At 46.8% G+C, this 17,143-nt stretch overlaps 1 protein-coding gene across 23 annotated transcripts in view; it reads right to left on the reverse strand.

Annotated features, from left to right (window-relative positions):
• LOC105086006 (band 4.1-like protein 3) overlaps window positions 1–17,143 on the reverse strand; it is a 189,462-nt gene that overhangs the window by 20,283 nt on the left and 152,036 nt on the right. For 17 of the 23 annotated variants that reach the window (XM_064481575.1, XM_064481578.1, XM_064481593.1 and 14 more), the window contains exons 9-12: window positions 12,695–12,847; window positions 8,558–8,655; window positions 7,688–7,863; window positions 3,976–4,196 (exon numbers count right to left, since the gene is read on the reverse strand). In XM_064481575.1, coding sequence (XP_064337645.1) covers window positions 3,976–4,196; window positions 7,688–7,863; window positions 8,558–8,655; window positions 12,695–12,847 — 648 coding nt within the window. Of the gene's footprint in view, window positions 1–83; window positions 648–3,975; window positions 4,197–7,687; window positions 7,864–8,557; window positions 8,656–12,694; window positions 12,848–17,143 lie in introns of all 23 variants that reach the window. The other 6 variants (XM_064481580.1, XM_064481592.1, XM_064481587.1 and 3 more) reach the window with 2 other exon arrangements.

Genomic DNA, 17,143 nt, shown 5'->3' on the forward strand with positions numbered 1-17,143 from the left:
ACTATCGCAGCAGCCGTCTAACACTGCTTCGGACCGCAGCTCCGAACATGACAGGGACGTGTGTTCTATGCCGAGGTACACACCTCTTCCTCTGAACTGTCACTCGGGTCATTGTCTAGTGAGGCACTCAAGGAGGCCGCCTTGGGCTCCAGGTAGCAGAGGCACAGAGCCAGAGGGAAGGAGAGAGTGAGGGCATATGGCACTGAGAAGGAGGCGGAGAGCAGGAAGAAGAAGATGAAGAGGAAGCAGGGCACGAGGGAGGGCGAGCGGATGGGGAGGAAGTGCTGCCAGCTCTGGGGCAGGAGGCTGGTCTCGGACAGGCTGGGGAAAGAGAGGTAGCCGTCGTCATCCAGCAGAGAAGGGAAGGACTCGGGGAGCTGCAAGGAGAAGGAGAACAGGGTGGCCCCTTTGCCCGTCTGCTGCTTGTAGCTAAAAGCCATGTCCTGGTCCCCTCGGCACGGCTTCCCTCGGCCGTCGGGGTCCGAGGCAGGCTCCCAGTGCAGGTGCCCGGGGTCCCGGGACGGCTCCAGCCCCGGTGGGGGGCGCTGGTTCTCCTTACACCTCCGGCGGAGCCCGGGGGGAGATGCTGGGGGATGGTGGGCCGATGGGGGGGGCAGGGGACATGAGTCAGTGCCAAGCCCGGGTGACTGATGAGAGAGACAGAGACAGAAAGCAGCAAACAGAGGTGCAAAAGGACAAAAAGAAAACTGCAATTAGTTAACTTCCTTGTGGGCATCAATACAAAACCGTAAAACAAGAAATTCAGCACTAGGGTTGTTCAGGGATTTTAAAGTATTCAAGCTGCATGCCAACGTGGCCACGAACGGCCATCGTTTTCCCATTGGACAGTCAAATACAGGGTGGGCTTAAAAAAAAAATCAGAACAGAAGGCATCTGTGGGTAATCTCAATGTCTACATGTTTCACACGCTTCAGGAATTTTGTTTACAAGGTCCTGGGTTCAATCTCCAGTGCCTCCGTTAAGGGGAAAAATAAATATAGGTTTAAAAAAAGACCATTAAAAATAAAAATAAAAAAGCCCCAAATTTTGTTTAGACCAATAACTCTAGAAATTTTTAGGGTGTTGAGAGCAAACGTAAAACCAAGACTTTCAATAACTTCTCCTGATCTCCAGCTAACAGATCCGTTACTGGAGTTCGGCTGGATTCAAAGGAGAATGAATCCAAATTTTGATTATTTTAGACAAAATCTCTAGCATTACCTTTTCCTTGGTTAGTCGGTTATATCTGAAACAGGTGGGTTTCCAAATCAAGATGTTTCTGGCCCCACTCCTATCTGACAGGCAGTTCTGATCAGGGAATTCAGCGATGAACACTGTAGGAGCCTTAACTACTCACAAAGAACTAAGGTTCTTTTGAAAACTCCTCTTTCGGTTCCTTTACCCCGATGCACATGGACCTTCAATAAGTGTTTTCAACCAGCTAAGTAGCAAAAAAGAACGTGTTTTCCTGTGAGATGGTTTATAAGCGCTCACTTTGTGTTACTTGTGGCCCAGGAATAACTGGAAGATACCATTTCCCCGCCTTCTGGTTTCTCAGCAGACGGGCGGTACGCGCAGCTAGCCTGGTTTGAGTCGTTAAGAGCTCCATCAAGGCAGGCATCCCGCGAAAGTGCTCCTGCTGCGTGCAGGCTTCTGCAGGGGGAGTGAGGCTCTTCCGCCCTCCTTCCCTGGCTGCTGAGCGAGGAGGAAAAGGAGGAAGCAGGCCAGTGCCAAACAGGACCTGGGCCCCACGCAGAGGCTGCTACCGCCGGGAGTTCAAGACCGGGTCACTCGGAGCCTGAAGGTGCCTGGACTTCCGCTCTGTGTGTGTTTAAGCGTGTGCGTGTTTTTGCCTAGTGACCACAGCACGGATGTTACCCGGCCTGCTTTGGGGCGGTTATCTGATTCTGACTTGGTAAATAAAGAGACCGAGGGTGAGAGAATGCACAGACAAAATTACATCATGGATCTGTTAGAATTCAGAAGGGTCTCCTTGTTGGTACTGGACAAGTATATCTTTTCCGAATACTCACATCTGACTTAAAAGATTGTGTCTTAAACAAGACCCCGCATGAATCTCACTGAACTGAGGACAACGTTCAAGTTACAAGCTGGCTTCTGCCCGCAGAAGGCTGCCCTGTCACCCGGGGTGATCATTAGGCCAGGAAGACGCCTCCTCTCAAAGAAATCTAGGGGCCAGTCATTTAAGGGCCATTTTCAGTAATACAGTTTCATTTTGGCTGAAAAATGAGTACCCTCTATGCTACTTCTTGAAGCGGGAAGAACACAACTACCGCTTTATCTTCTGTGCTGCTGATGAAAGCGGTTTTTAAAAGACGGCTTCGCCCCGTGGGCGGTAAGACAGCCGTCCGCCTCCTGGAGCAGGAGGCCTTCTGCCTTTCAGAAGGCATCTGGGTCAAAGTGCTGGCTTCTCAGAGACCCAGGCGGTGAGAGCCGCAGTCTTGTCCTTTTATTTTCCCACAGCATAAATGGCCCTGCGTGACGCTGGCCCAGGGCTACATCTTATGTCAACAAATCGCTGATCTTTGAAAATCCAATAAAGTGAGACTGTATCTGGTTTTTTTTTTTTTTTTTTTTGGAGTAAACGACAAGTCATTTACTTTCATGGGCCACTTAATCATATTTACACACCTGTGAGAACGGAGTGTGGGCGTGGGTGGTATCAAGAAATCATGGGACACACTGGCTTTTCAAGTATGTCACCTTCTTCTCGGGTCCTACTTAAAACCCGCCTTGACTTAATGGAACAGGAATTATGTAAAAGGAAAATCCGGAACAGAGCACATTTAATAGAGAAGTGATCCAAACACTCTTGCTGTTGGCGCATATCCTGTTTTTATTTTTGTGTTTGGTAAATAAACAATCTACCCTAAAAAGGATGGCAGACTGGGTCACTAGGATAGTCTAACATAAGCAGATGGATGGCGTGTTTGCTAGTCTGCCCATTTAGATGTCACTGTTAAATTCTTCTCAAAAGGAGCATTTTTCTAGAGAACCCTGGGTAATTCTCTGTCCCGTCTTCTATATCTGAAAAGCCCACATGTGAACGAGCACTTCTGAAATTTACCTTAGCTTTAGCATAACCTCTAAAGTTACACAGCATTTTTATTTGGCTGTTTCCTTTCACTCTGTACTCTGTCCACTCCAAGACCCACTCTTGTTTTTCCATTATTATTATGTATAAACCTCCCCACGTGGTGTCTGACTTTTAGCGGAGCTGTTCCGCCACATACAAAACCCCACACCAGAAGCAGGTTGCCTACATGTTTTTCTGACTTTCATTTTTCTGAAACGTTGCTTTACAGTGATGGATCTCCAGAAATAAACATAATGTTTAAAAATTAACTGAATTTTGGATGAAATGAAGTGACCAAATTTAATAGATAAAACACCTTGGAGAAATTGCTGCCAAGTTCACTCTGTCTTCCCCTGAAATGTTCTGCCTTAATATCCCTTTTCCAAAACATGTCCACTCGCTACCTTGATAATCAGGTTATAGTCATAAGCCTAAGAGAGAGAAGGATGTATAAACACTCAGTTACTTGCAGTCAGAAGAGCAGCAATGCAACTGCTGGATACCTAGACAGACGGACAGTCCGTGGGTAGGAGAATGGGGCCAGAAACAAGGAAAAGAGCTTCAGTGCAGTTCTGAAACGTGAGCCCAAACACGAGAGTGTAACACGCCACCAGACGTATTTTAAGCTATACAGACAGGACAGCTGTTGAAAGTCTTACGTAGCACCCAAGGTGTTCAATAAACATTTCCAGAAAGTTAAAAAAGGGTCTTTCGGAGGAAAAATGTTGGCACAGGAAATAATAATTTACAGACTGACAATATGTACGTGACTAAGGCTGCACTAGGAATCGGCCTGACCCTCACGCACGCATGCCTGGTCTCCAGCCTCAGCGCCACTCGGGAGCCCTCTGGTCTGCGGGAGGCGGCCGGGGATGTACCTTGCCCTCGTGCCGTACAGCAGCGGCAGGCGTGGCTTCCTCGGCCTTTTTCCGTCTGTCCTCCTCCTCGTCCCGCTCCTCCTCCGCCTTCTTCTCCGGAGTCACAGTGGTGATCAAGTTGGTCTGAGAGATGCCCTTTGTTGTGGCGTACTGGCCAGTACCAACCTCTGCAGCGGACACAGAATCCTTCATGTATATTTCATGGTTTTCATTCACCGACGCTAAAAGCGAATACAATTGAAGAAATAAAGTCCGGAAGAGTTAAGTCAGAAGACAGAAGAGCACTGCCGATCGTCCTGTTACAGAAAAAAATGCCCCTGCAAGACCCCGGGTTTCTCTTCAACAGGGAGGTCAGCACCGCAGGTCCCTGATCTAAGCAACGCCAGGCTCGTCCTTCTGCGCCAGCCCTAACAGTGTTTCAGCAGGATTCCAAGCTCATCTCCTGAGGCCACCTGCCATCCACTCTCGGGCCCTCGGGTGAGGATGTGTGTGAGGGTGGGTGGGAGCGGACAGATGGGAGGCCGAGCTGCCGTGGAGCCTGTTACCCCACAGAGTAACGGGGGGCCCCTGGCACCAGACACTTAGGGGCAAATTCCACAACTAGCAGTGCTTTCAGTAGACAGACAACTGCTCCAGTGCACTTGGCTTTGAACACACCTTTGGAAGGGCCATTCATTAATGAGCACTGGAATGTTTTTTTTTTATTATTATTATTACTACTGCTACCACTATTATTATTAGCGGTTGAAGAGTCTACCACTCCTACAATATAAAAGTTACATAAGTAATAATGAACAGTAACCCTCTTGGCAGAGATTATAGAATTCAGACGGCCAAACTCCGTTCAGCTAAAGTGCAGAGACGATTTAATTGTCACCGCACTTGAAAGAGATGACCGCTTTATGCATCCTTTCATTCACCTCTAGTATTCTGGGAAAACCAGACAAAGGTTGCTAATGAAATTCATGCAAATGCAGAGCATGCAAACGTAAGAGATACATGACACAGCCTTCGTCCCAGCTAAAATGTCTTAGTGAAAGAGATGCTTCATTCAGTTAAATTTTTGAAACTCGGTGGTCGTTATTTTAGGTTTTAGGTACCACAACATTTACTGAAATAATTTAGAAAAGCTGCTTCTCAAATACAGAGTAGCTAATCACAGGCAAAATACAATCTTTCTAAATCTTTCACATGTTAGGAAGTTTAAAACGTAAATGTAAGGAAAAAATTCTGAAATTGTTTTAATAGTAAATCATTTTACTAAAATACCTTCACTAAGACATTTTTTTAATCTCTTTCTGCTGATGAAGAAGCTCGTATGAGACACAGTTTCCTAGTGGGCCCATTAGGCCGCTCTACAGGAGATGCAATCTTGCAAAAAGCAGTTTCTATTCCAACATGCAGCCATGGCCCCCAGTGCAGCAGCACAGAAAACATTCGAGAATCGGCAGGACCCCAAAGAATGAGAGACAAAACATACTAACATCACTTTTGGGCAGGGAGAGAGAGACAGCATGATATTAGTACATTTATTTCTCAATAGTCTTCTGTCTTCTCAGCCATCACTGTATCACACAACAGGTCACGAGGAAAACGACATTCACAACAGATATGTCCCCTTGGGTTCTCATCGCTAAACAAGTGGGTGGTGTTTGGGGGAACGAGGTGTGATTCTACACAAGTGCCTGCAACCCTGCCCGACAGAACACACAACTCGGCCACAGAAATTCGTTAAGGGGGAAGATGCCGGAAGAAAGTACCAATGTTAACGTGGAATTTTCAGTATCTTAATTCAACTTGAAGTAGTCCTAATAAAACACTTTACCCAAAAGTTTGGCTCCAAGTTAGATATTATGAAAACAGGAGACTCTCGAGCAGATAGAGAGAACGGTAATTGGCCTCCCAGGGCAGCTCGCAAAAGCCTTCAGGATAATCACCCATGTAACTGTACAACTGTACAACATACTGACATCATTATCATCACCTCGTCTACACCTTACTCACCCTTCGCACCTGTCGGGGCGGCCTTGGCCCCATCTTACAGATGACAAACTACTGAAGCTGAGACCTGCAGACTAACTCATTTGCACACGGCGGCACAGGCAAGGCGCCTGGACCTGGGTCTGAATTTATCCATGCCTGGTGAGCCTTCCTTCCGCTTCACTGACATAATGTGTAATGATAATATCGCGCTAATAACACAATTTTGACGTCCTCTAGAAATTGTTTATAAAGTATTCCATTAGGACAATATGGTCTTTTTAATCATGGGATTTGGGGAGCATGTCACCCCAGCAGCCACACGGGGGTCTGGCAAAAGGGAAGGAAGAACTGAGACCCTATGGTGAGTGGGGAGTGGGGGGGGGGCAAAAAAGGTCAGGAGGAAGGTGGTCCCAGGCTCTGTGACTTTGTATGTTTTTGCTTACTATTAAAATTAGACTTTGAGATTTGCCAATGTTAGCCACTGTATATATAAATAGATTGAAAAAAAGTTTCTTCTGTACAACATAGGACTCTGTTTAATATTTTGTAATAACCTTTAATGAAAAAAATATGAAAATGAATATATACATGTGTATGTGTGGCTGGGACACTCTGCTGTGCACCAGAAACTGACACACTGTAACTGACTGTACTTCAATTAAAAAAATCGTACATACATGCTAGAAACTTTCCTTTGTGTGTGCACAGGGCAGGCCTCCTACACGACATCTGATCTCCAGGGGCTCTGAATCGGAGGACAGAGCCCTGGCCATGGCTCTGTTGCTATGTTAAGTACTACGGTGGTCCCTCGGTACCTGTGAGGACAGTCCTGGGATCCCTGCAGATAACCAGAGTCCACGGATGCTTGAGTCTCCCACAGAAAACGGGGTGTATGGTGTAACAACACAGTCGGCCCTCTGTATTGTGGGCTCCACGCCCAAGGATACAGCAGCTCCGACTGCCCCACGGCCGCGTCTTGTAGCAGAAAGTACACCCGCACGCGACTACGGACGGCGGGAGAAATCCGTCACACGGAACAAACACCTGCTAAAAACTCACTACCATGTCCTTCCCTGAAAATATCATTGAAGTGATTAAGTGACTCTCTCCCTGGTCCCCTCACACATTTGACTTAGCGGCAGAGACCATTTCACAGGTGCGCTCCCCTGTCTGTCTGCCGCAGTAATTAGCATTAACCAGGGGGATTTCACGTACAGCCTTTGCTCTGTTACCTGAACGTAATCCTTTTTATCAGCTATTATCCACTGGCTGATGGAAAGTCACATTTTACTCATAAACATATTTTAGAAATAAGAGACAAATTTAACTCAGTTTTCTTTCTGAAACAAAGCGTCTAAAACAGACCTGATAATCATTAAAGATCTGCAGCCGAGGGAACCAACTGACTTATAAATATGTGGTTATGATATTTAGAATGAGAGCATCTTTTTCCAAATTCAGGATGCCAGCTTAGGAAAGCTATGCTCCTCAATCCCTAAGTACCAGCCTGTAATTTTATATAAATCCACCACCAACAGACATTAGCCTAACAAAGGCACTTTTGTTTTTCCGAGGCTGGAGGGGTTATAATTTGCCATTCAGCCAGAGACCAACAAGTGCTTTGCATTTCACACTGTCCCCGAGGACCTCTGCTCATCAAAGGCTCATGATGGCTTCCTCCTCCTGGGCAGCCGCTAGGGATAATGAAGGAGCAGGAAGAGGTACCTACCTCCATCCAAGCTGCGCGACATGGTGTAACGTTTGCTGGATGAGCGTTCAAAGTAAGGGGCAGGGCGGTCTATCAACGCACTGGCCCGTCTGGTTTGGGCTTGTGTTCTTCCACTATAACGAAACTTGGAACCCAAGGTAAGGAATTTCTTTGGCGGTGCTTCTGGTAACAACAGTCTAGAGATATTAAAGAAAAAAACATCGGGAAGTTTGTTAAGCCAAATACTAAGAATGCTAACTTTCTACTCTGTTCTGAAAGGTAACGTGCTCTGCGTACTAAAGGTTCCACACCCAACATGCCATGCAATGAATCTTGTCTTATAAGAAAAAAATCAGTTCATACAGTGTATTTCAAGTGGTGTCGTCGCAGAGGCTACAAGGAAAATGGCGGCTGAGTGGGACTAGACACACTTTAACATCCCGTGCAGTGGGAGAGTCTATGGTTCTGCAAACCCAGAGAGCAATTAAGTAGGTCATGTTGGTGAAGAACAGTGATGATCTGTGATTCTGCAGACACAGATCTGATGGCTTTAGGACCATTCTGAGCAAAGGAGTTCAGGGCATTGAGAAATTACTGAAATAGAAGAAATAGACTGGACATCTGAAGTGGACCGCCTATGAAAATAATGAAAAGCCACTAAAGATAGTAAAGGGGAGATGAGGCAGGTAAGTATAAGACAAGTTAAGGAAAATCTTTCAAATTTAGTTATAAGCTCTTTTAGGATTTATCAAGAAATCTGGTGGCAACAAAGCTGAAGGAATAGAAAGGCTACTGTTTCCACATTCTTCTTCCCAACAATCTTCTGCACTGTAAGTGATGCCAATTGTTCTCTTTCCTCCTTAGGGAAAAACCAAACTGGTCTCTACCCACCTGAAGAATGTATGGTGTTCTACACATACTTTCCATAAACGCTTGGCAGCTCGATGGTTTGGCAGCTTAAACCCAATGGTGCTTTCAAATTGTTCAAACTAAATTTAAAAAGACACACGGAAGGGCAGAGTAAAGTTTGGAATCGTAAATAACATACAAGCAAATAACAGACAAAATCAAAATACCACCCACAGGTTTTTTTCTTTACTCCTGAAATCAACTGCTCCATGCAGATTTCATACTACAAACATTCATCCATTAAGAAAAAGAATCTCCTATCGCCTTACAGTACTGTAGGTACAGATCACCACATTATGCATGTAGTAAACGTTCCATGTACAAGGATGAATCTTACAAAAATTAAATGCAAAAAAAGAAGGACGCTTGTGTTCCTTCCAGAGACCAATTTGTCCTGATCTAGTTTTTGAGCCTAATTTTCATGGTTTCTCAACGAAATCCTGACTTCACCTGGAATGGACAGACACGAATAAAATGTGTGTGGTTCACAGTGTTCTCAGGATGACATTTTCTCTGCATCTCGTCTGGAAATGTGCATATATCCTACGTATCTGATGACTTGGTATCAGATACTGCTGATTTCATTTGTGCATTAACATGTTAAATGCTAACAGCTGTCAATACAGTATACAGTTGGCCCTCAGTATCCAAGGGGGATTGGTTCCAAGACCCCCATGGATACCAAAATCCATGGATGCTCAAGCTCCTCATGCACAATTGCATAGTACATGTGTAATCACTCATGTAATCCTCTTGCATACTTTAAATCATCTCTAGATTATTTATACTATCTGATGCAATGTAAATGCTATGGAAATAGTAAAAAACAATGGAAATGCTATGGAAATAGTTGTCTGCATGCAGCAAATTCAAGTTTTGCTTTTTGGAACTTTCTGGAATTTTTTTTCCCCCACAGATGCAGAGCCCTGGGATACAGAGGGCTGGCTGTGTAAGATCAGAAGCCGAGAAAACACATTTTCCTATTTTTCAGCATCTATAGTTTCCATGATACTCCATCAGCCACCCGACTTTTCAAGGTGACATATCTGACTTTCTCAGTAATATATTTTAACATGGTTATGGCAGACACTCGATAACGTTTTGTTTTCTGAAGACAGGATACATCAGGCCACCAGAGGGCAATCACCCTAAACAGTAAAGGCTTTCCAAAAGAGCACAAAACCTCCGGACCACTGCTGTGATCAACAGCAAAAGCACTTTATGTGGCAAACACCCAAGGGGAGGGGTTCTATGCAAGGCAGGTGCGCTCTAACCATGCTCGACTCTACTTCTAATGTGTTGAGGGGGGCTGGGCAGGGGAGACAGGGAGATACATCCCGGTGCTCTCAATGCAGTTGTCTTCCCCTGTTACTGTCCCTCTGATGCTCCTATGCAGCCGTGGTCGTGAAACTCACCACCGCCCAAGGGACCCGGGCAATCGACAAGCCAGGGGACCGTGGACTCGGACTCAAAGCATCCCGCCCGTATCCACCCTGCATCTCACGTGCACCACACGCTACGCTCGGGGGTGGGGGGGTCTAAGAAGCTGACTTCCTGCTGCAAGAAGCGGGGAAGAGTCTCTCGCTGCCCTCCTCCTCAGACGCACAAGGATGCGAGCCCGCCCAGCCCTTCCTGAATGTTTCTCTCTCTCTCTGCTTTGTACTCATTTCTTCCAACCTCTTCAGAGCCTTTGTGCCATTAATAATCATTCTCACTCATTCTTCTCAGGCTGTACATACGGTTGTAAAAAAAAAAAAAAAAGGAGGGGTGGAAGGACAACGTTCTCTGAGGTTGCTTCTGCCGACCCGGGCTCCCGACATGCACGTCCCTGCCCGGCGTCAGGAAGGGAAGCCTCCGCCACCCCCTCCTCCCCTCACCGCAACCTGCCAGGGGCCCTGACTCCTTCCTGAACCAATGTCACAACGGGGCCTGACCGTCAAGCTCAACGCACTTAGTTCTCACCCCCAGCGCCTCCTCTGTGACGTCGGGCGCCGCTGGGTAACCTCGTCCCCGAATCTCCTCCCTTGTCGTCCACGACTGTGTCCCTTTCCCTCTCCGGCTGGTTTTCCTGAGCTGCCGATGCTCCTTTCCTGCCCTCCCCTCCCTCAGAAAGAGGTTTTGTTTTAGGGTCTTTTTCCCCTCCTCTAACTTCCCTTGTTCTTTAGTAATTTACTCCCTGCCCAAAGCTTTGCATAAAACGTGGAGGACTCTGTTCAAGTCCTATGCTTCTTACTACGCAAGAATCACCCCCAGAAATCTGTCCCCACAGGAATTTCAATGCTTTTTTTCCTGAGATTCTCCCCGATTTCTTACCTAATAACACCATTGCCATCGACTTCTCTCATGCAGACCCCAAACCTCTGATTCTCCTACACTCTTTTCCTGCCTTTTTTACCCTCCCCCTCCCTGTCTCCAGGACCTACTGCTTCTGTCTGAAACCTCTCTCTCCATTTGCTCCTTCCAGCCTATTCCCACAGCCTCTGCCCTAGTTTAGATCTTACCACGTCACACTACCAAGTTGCTGCATTGCATTCCAAAATATCCACCTGGCATGTCACAGCCCAGTTACAAAGCTCCCATGGCTCCCTACGCTCTGCCAACGCCCTGGTCCGACGCTCCCTTCGACCTCTCCCAACACGATGCTCATCCCACGTCTACGCAATATTATCACATCTGAATCCTGATGCAATTCCACGTGTGCGGGTCTGTTTCTGTGCTGAACAGAAAGTCCCTATAGGACAAGAACGAGGTCGTAATTATCCTCTTATTTTCAAAGCCCAACAGTGCCTGGCAATAAACAGATGCTCACTTAACACATGTTTAATAAATCGAATATAAAAATGATTATAAGTCAATAAAAACTGTTAAAAAAAAGTCGAATATAAATTGTTTATAAGTGTAACAGGCAATCTTTAGGAAATATAAAAAATGAATTTCAGGTATTTACATGAAAAGCTGGCAGATCATTTCGGTCTTCAAAGACAAGTTTGATTTTATATTTACATTACTTTACAGTCTAACTTTTAAAACTTTCTTGTATTGAGATGTAACTGACATGTAACATTATATTAGTTCAGATGTACAGCATGATTTGACACTTTTTTATTTTGTGAAATGACCACCATGATAAGGCTAGTTAATATCCATTACCACATGCAGTTCAGAATTCTTTTTCTATGAGGGGAACTTTTAAGATCTACTCTCTTAGCAACTTCAAACGTACAATACAGTATTATTAACTGTAGTCACCATGCTATGCGTCACATCCCATACAGTCTGATTTTTTTAAACTAGCATTTCCCACCAGTGGAGAGGCTGATTTTGAAGACAGGAGAGAATTCTATATTGCACCAGGGATGTTCAGAAACATCAATGAGCTATAATCTTAGAGCTTTGGCAGCCTCCCTTATATTAACTAATTAGAAACTGCACGTATTCATTAATTATCTATTATGTAGACAAGAGCAGATATTCACTATGGACTATGTCACACCACTATAGAAGAAAAGTTGATCATGGATGCTTCTGCCTAAGGAGCAAGGATTAGTTAACAATTTTGATCCTTTCATTAGTCTCTCTGATTGAAAAAAAAAAAGGGAGAGAAATAGTTCAGGCTGTGGAACACTTGCATAATTTACACCTGGCATCACTTGTTCTAATCTTCCTTGTACCTTGATGCTCATTGTGTCTAAGCTACTCCCTTTAGGGTGCTACCAGATTTGGAGGACAGAGAGGGGACGTGGAGACAGAGAAACAGGACAGACAGGAAGGAGTCTGTTCTTTACTCACAAAGAGGTTTAACAACTAGGAGTGTCTTTGATGCCACCACTTGAAAAATACAAAACATTACTCATGAATCTTGATTTTACATTAAAGTATGTCAAAAGGAAAACCTTTCAATTAATGTATGCAGTGGGGGAGAATTAGAACAAAACAATGAAACAGAGGAGAACGTTTTATTACCGTTTACTGGACAAACCCACAAGAGATTCCCTTAGGCACTTGGATGTGACTCCTTACATCCTGCCAGGGTCGCGACTTGGGAGCAGGTGACTTAGATTCTTCTTTGCTCTCAGGTAACTTTCCTCCCCATGTACATGCACATCGGGGTCTATTTACCTCTCCTGGCCGGATCTTAATGTAGAAGTTGTTCCGCTTGTACGAGATTTTCAGAACCTTCGGCCAGGCGAACCTGTTGATGCGCAGCCGGTCGCGATAAATCAGCAAACCGCTCGCACAAACTCCTAACATGATTTCGACTCCTTCGGAATCCTGGAAAACAGCAGTAACAAACTACGGGTGAGAATCTCCCCTATGCCATCTATGGCTGGACGGCCGGCCGGGTGCACTGGTCAAGCCTCTGTGTTAGAACCAATAACTGACCCCCTGCAGCTCTGATTTAAACATGAAAAGTGATGCAGCCATTTTTTCAAACAGCACTGCTAAGTAACAGCCTTCTGATGAAGACACATGTCACTACAGAGACTTGCTAGCGTGAGCTCCGCTTGGCCAGGTGTCCTGGACCCACCAGGGAAACACTGCGCACGGAGAAGGCCCGCCGGGCGCAGCAGGTCAGTGCCAGTTCTGGCTGGGAGCCTGGGCTCTCCTCCCTGAGGGCCGGGCGTGGCTCTGGCCACTTCACATATATTATTCACCGTCCCCATGATTATTTTGAGATGGCCGCTGTTAATTATCCCCATTGTACAGACAAGAAAACTGAAGGCGACGTGTCCCAGGTGAGCACAAACGGCCTGGTTCCAGAGGCAGGACTTTGAACCAACATGTACACATACAGAGAAGCCTCGTCCTCTCCTACTGAGTGTTTTGGGACTTGTTCCTTTAAAAATAGCCTTTATTTTTTTTAATATCCCATTATTGTCAGAGTAAAATTTGAGTATCAAATAGTCTTTTTGAAATATGAGTGTACTCCTCAACAGGTCCCAAGACACACACACTGCCCAGTGGCACGTACCCTTAGTAATGGGGCTCATGTACACAAACACAGATGCAGTCTATAAATGCACATACTTTCTAAACAAAACAAAACGGGTCCTGCTATGTCTGCAACCTGCTTTTGCTACCTGCACATTTCATCTGTCGCTCATTTCTTAGGGGTGAGTGATTAGAGGTCCCAGACGTCTTCAGAGATGTTCTACAAAGCTCACGAGACACGCCACAAGCAGTCTATGGCCCTGAGTGTTGTGATTGGGGGTAGTCAGGGTAAAGTGAACCTCTGGGGCGGCTGAGTGGAGTGAAAACCAAGGACAGGAGGCAGGGCCATGTGAGGTGCGGTCCCTACTCCACCTCTCACTGGTTGTTGGAAGCAGGGGCACGTGGGGGCGAAGCTGAGGTCTCTGCCACATTCAGCGGCAGGGCTGTCCCCTCCCTGAGTCTCTGTTGCATCAGCAGAGGTGGGAGGGGAGCAGGGAAGAATTCAAACAGGGGATACTGACTCATTCGTGCCGGGCGAATTCACTTCCCAAACCCTGTCAGTGCAAAGCATGGGATGAACGTTTCCAGGATCGAAAACAGACATCTTGGTCCATCTCTGGGAAATGTAAGGTTACAAATAAAATCTAATTGACTTAAAATGAAACATTCTTCCTTGGAAACGCATCACCCCATCAGACATGAAATTACAGAGTGGAAGTACTTGATGGCAGGATATTACAAGGTAATTAAGTTTGAGGAGATGGCAAAGACCAGGAACTGCCCACCATTTCTCAAGGGCTTTAACCTGAAAGACTTTAACCTGATGTTGGACGGAGCTGGCAGGATGGACCCTCAGGTCCAGCCCCCTTGCTCTCAGGACTGCACAGGTGAGCCCCCAGGCCACGGGCAGAACCGCCTGCAGGAGGGGGGCTGCTGGAGTGACTCCTCCTTGATTCGCTTTCTTTGTGATGAAGAGAGGACAGCAGTGCGGGAGACGCGCCTCTGGCCAAGGGAGGAAAAGGACATTTGCAACCTTTCCCACTATTATCTGTCTTCAATAATTTTTTTGTCAGTATTATGTAATCTATTCTAGCTCATTTCTTTTTAATGGAGGGACCGGGGATGAACCCAGGACCTCATGCAAGCTAAGCACTCGTCCCACCACTGAGCTCTGCCCGCCCCACTATTATCTATTTTAAAATCACTCATTAGTGTCTTTGCATCACAAGAGAATGGAATCCCTCCACGGGAAAGACCAGGGAGGCTCCTTCGGGGCCTCCAACGCACACTCCTCTGTCTTGGCATCAGTGTTACCGCTGGCGCATGCCAAGCCAAGTGCCGAAGTGAACCCCCACTCCCCTCCCTTGTCCTGCAGCTCCCGCTGGTGGAGAGCGGGCTCTGCTCATCTTGGGAACCACACGGTCAGCACAGGGCCTGCCCGGCAGTGTTAAGCCATTATGTGTTTGTCGGAAGAAAAGGCAAATGGAGGAGGAAGATGGCAGGAATAAGCGAGGTTTAAAACTGGATGCGTGTTTGGCACAGCAGACAGGAAAAGGACACTGTGGATACCAAGGCTCTCCTGCAGCCCTCAGCAACGAGGCAGCCCGCTAGGTCTTTTGTACAGCCAGCCAGAGCCACAGTCCTCCTTGGTGACACATGGTTTCCTATCAACATACACAGTTCACGCGCCCTTCAGCAGGGATCTCTGAAGGAGCCCTGGAAAATCTCAGCCTGGCGTAGTCAAAATAAACGAGCGTCTGACTCGCTTAACTTAACACCACAGTTCCAGCTCTGCCGCCTGCCTCGTCTCCTGGTCCGTGGGACAGCCTCCGGTATGGATTTGTATCTACACTTCAGAATCTCACATGAAAGAAGTGGCTCTGGCAGAGTCTATTCAGAGTGACATTAAATGACAAACACGCAGAGACAGGCTTCCTATGGATAAAAAACAAAGCGTGAGGGATAGGGTTTCCACAAGGGACCTTCATCTAAGACGGGTGTTCATCTTTCTACAGAGCCCGTGGAGTCCAAGATCACCATTCAGAATTTCCAGATAGGTCCTAAAGCTCGGCGCCTTCCACACCATCAGGCGAGACAAGCGTCTCACTTATAACTGGAAATTCGCTCTGATTTAATTCAGTAAAATGTCCTTCTTGCTATGACTGAGGGCGGCTCCGTGAGTAAATGGAGTCCAGAACCAAATCGCCCGTTACACTCAGTAGTCGGATGAAATCCTGTACCAGGCCGCACTGGCACCTCCTTAATTCCCTTTCTTTTTTAATTGGCAGAATTTCAGATCACATTATGGGATGAAAAAGCAGCCCTCCATTTTAACTTGGCGGCTGCAGCCACGTTACGTGATTTCGTTTTTACCTACAGGAACGCGGATCCGTCCCGAGTTCCCCGAGTTCCTGTTCTCCTCAATGGAGGCCCTAGTATTTCATTTATTTATTTTTCCCAGAGCAGTGAGTGAGTCACTGTGTGTCATGTAACGACAAACAGCTTTGGATTCACTCAAATTTCCAGGCTTCCGTCACTTCCTTCTCGTTTCCTTATCTTCTAGCCACGTGGGGAAAAACTCAAAGAGGAAAACAGTCGGAGTGCGTGTCCTTATTCGCTTTTTAGATCCTCACCCACCTTACAGCTGGCATCCACCGTAAAGCATTTTATCTGAGTGCAAAGGCAGTGAAAATGTAGAATAATTAACCAGCAAGTAAACAGAGCTACACCTGCTGCTGGAATCGCACACAGACGTCCAGGGGCTCGGGCTTCACACACTCGCGCGTTCCCGGGGGAAGCTCCGGCTGGGTCTCATCTCTCGTGATGCACAAAATGACCCAACAGACCTGTGTTCCATTACCAGTCAGACCTAAGTTCATTTGACCCTCGCCATTCTCTTGACCAAACTCATGGTGGGTCAGTCAGCTTCCCCAAAGCCAACCGGGGAGCGGCTCCACCTGCAGCATCAACAGACCCTGCAGATCATGGACAGCCGCCCTCTCCCTGCCCAGGGTCCCCATGGAGGCTGAGATGTTTGCCTGGACAGAGCCGGCTGAAGCCCCCTTCATTTCCTGGCCCCAAGCCTGACCGTGGAAGACACTTGCTGGCCTGGGAGCCTGTTAACTGCATGTTCCCCGGGGTCCCGACCGTGCGATTGTGACCACTGTGTCCCTCCGAAGTAAAGGCACCTTCCCACACAAGAACGACGGCGCCCTGTCTGCCCTGATCAGAAGAATGTGCCCCGAGCTTCAAATCACTGATCTTTCCAACCTTCCTGAAGTACAGAACCCACCCCTAAGACCCTAACAAATTCCTTCTGTTTAGATGATAAATGTTTTCAGGGAAGCTTGCCTGCATGTCCACAGTGCTTGTAGTCAAGCTGTTCAAAGGACAGCTTAACGGTCCACACGCTCACTCTCCCAAGGTGGAAAAACAGAGATTCTGGAAGCAGGACATGGAGTAAAGGCTGCCGATGTGATCCTGCATTCTCACAGCCTTACCCCTCCTATAGTCTGGGTCCAACCGCTCTCTCCCTGAGACTCTGAAGCCAAGACACAGCCTCAACGAGTCACCCATCCACCAAGCCATCTTAGCCTGGCTGGTTGATTTCAACTGAACTTCAGAATAGCAATCTTA

This window comes from Camelus dromedarius, chromosome 32 (genome assembly GCF_036321535.1).
Source record: "Camelus dromedarius isolate mCamDro1 chromosome 32, mCamDro1.pat, whole genome shotgun sequence".
In the NCBI taxonomy this organism is placed as follows: Eukaryota; Metazoa; Chordata; class Mammalia; order Artiodactyla; family Camelidae; genus Camelus; species Camelus dromedarius.